Source organism: Buceros rhinoceros, unplaced genomic scaffold, assembly GCF_000710305.1.
Source record: "Buceros rhinoceros silvestris isolate BGI_N320 unplaced genomic scaffold, ASM71030v1 scaffold24376, whole genome shotgun sequence".
Taxonomy (NCBI): Eukaryota; Metazoa; Chordata; class Aves; order Bucerotiformes; family Bucerotidae; genus Buceros; species Buceros rhinoceros.
The window spans coordinates 11,479-12,514 of NW_010419651.1; the positions used below are offsets into that span (position 1 = coordinate 11,479).

General features: G+C 60.2%; 1 protein-coding gene across 1 annotated transcript in view; it reads right to left on the reverse strand.

Annotated features, from left to right (window-relative positions):
- The window catches only part of ASB13 (ankyrin repeat and SOCS box containing 13), a gene marked incomplete at its 5' end in the record, with an annotated part of 4,029 nt that extends 3,633 nt beyond the window's left edge, over nucleotides 1-396 (reverse strand). The window contains one exon of the mRNA XM_010139033.1: nucleotides 262-396. Coding sequence (XP_010137335.1) covers nucleotides 262-396 — 135 coding nt within the window. The remainder of the gene's footprint in view (nucleotides 1-261) is intronic.
- Between the last annotated feature and the right edge of the window lie 640 nt (nucleotides 397-1,036).

Consider the following 1,036-nt stretch of genomic DNA (forward strand, 5'->3'; position numbering starts at 1 on the left):
GCAGCCCCATCGCTGGCCCCATGGCAGGTCAGGTTGGCCCTTGGGGCTCTGAGCCCCCTGCTCTGGGGGCAGATGTCCCTGCTCCCTGCAGGGGTTGCGCTGGAGGAGTTGGAAGGTCCCTTCAGTCCAAGCCAGTCTATACTATGCTGTGGATGAACGAGCTCTTCAACACGAAGGCCCCTGCAGAGCCCTGAGGGAAACACTGCGCACAGATTCCTCCATCTCCTGCTCACCCCGAAGCAAACCCCGTGGCTGTCATACCTGCCTTCAGCAGCAACTTTACACAGTCCAGATGCTCCCTGGCGCAGGCCACGTGCAGGGGCGTCCCAAAATGGCAGTCGTGAGCCTCCAAGTTGGCTCCGACGTCGATGAGGAGCTGCACACACTCGGAGCTGCCTTTAGAGGGGGAAGAGCCAAGACAAAAGGAAGAATCGAGCTCAAACAGGAGCGTACGGCACGCTGAGACCAGCCCGGCCCCCAGACACCTGGTTTAATGTCTGGGGGGAGGACAGAGGAGGTATTACACTGGGAAACTGAGGCACAAAGCAATTAAGAGATTTGGTCACCATCATCTAACAGGGACATTGCCACTCTGCTGCTGCTGTGTCCGTGACAGTGGCTGCTCAAGGAAGGAACCGCACGTCGGCCCCCCTCTGCCGCTCCCCCTGCCCCTGCGGCTGTTGCAACCCCGCACGCGTGCTCCTGCTCCCTGATCCACACCAGGAAGTCCGAAGTAGAGGATGGGGGGAGCAGAGAGCAGCTGGAATGCACCAGCTGGGGCCCGATTTTGGCCCCTGCAGTTTTCTCTTTCCCCCAGACAGACCCTGCAGCAGAAAAAGGAAGCGACAGGGACAAGGAGCAGCTCAGGCAGCAGCACTGCCCAGCAGTGCCCGGCACCTCCTTCCCCCCTGACAGCATCCCCCAGCAGCTCCGAACACCCAGGAGTGTCTGGGCAGGACTCCCCTGATGTCTTAATCAGAGCAATCGCAGAACCACAGACCTGACGGGGTTGGAAAAGCCCTTTGATCCCCTCGAG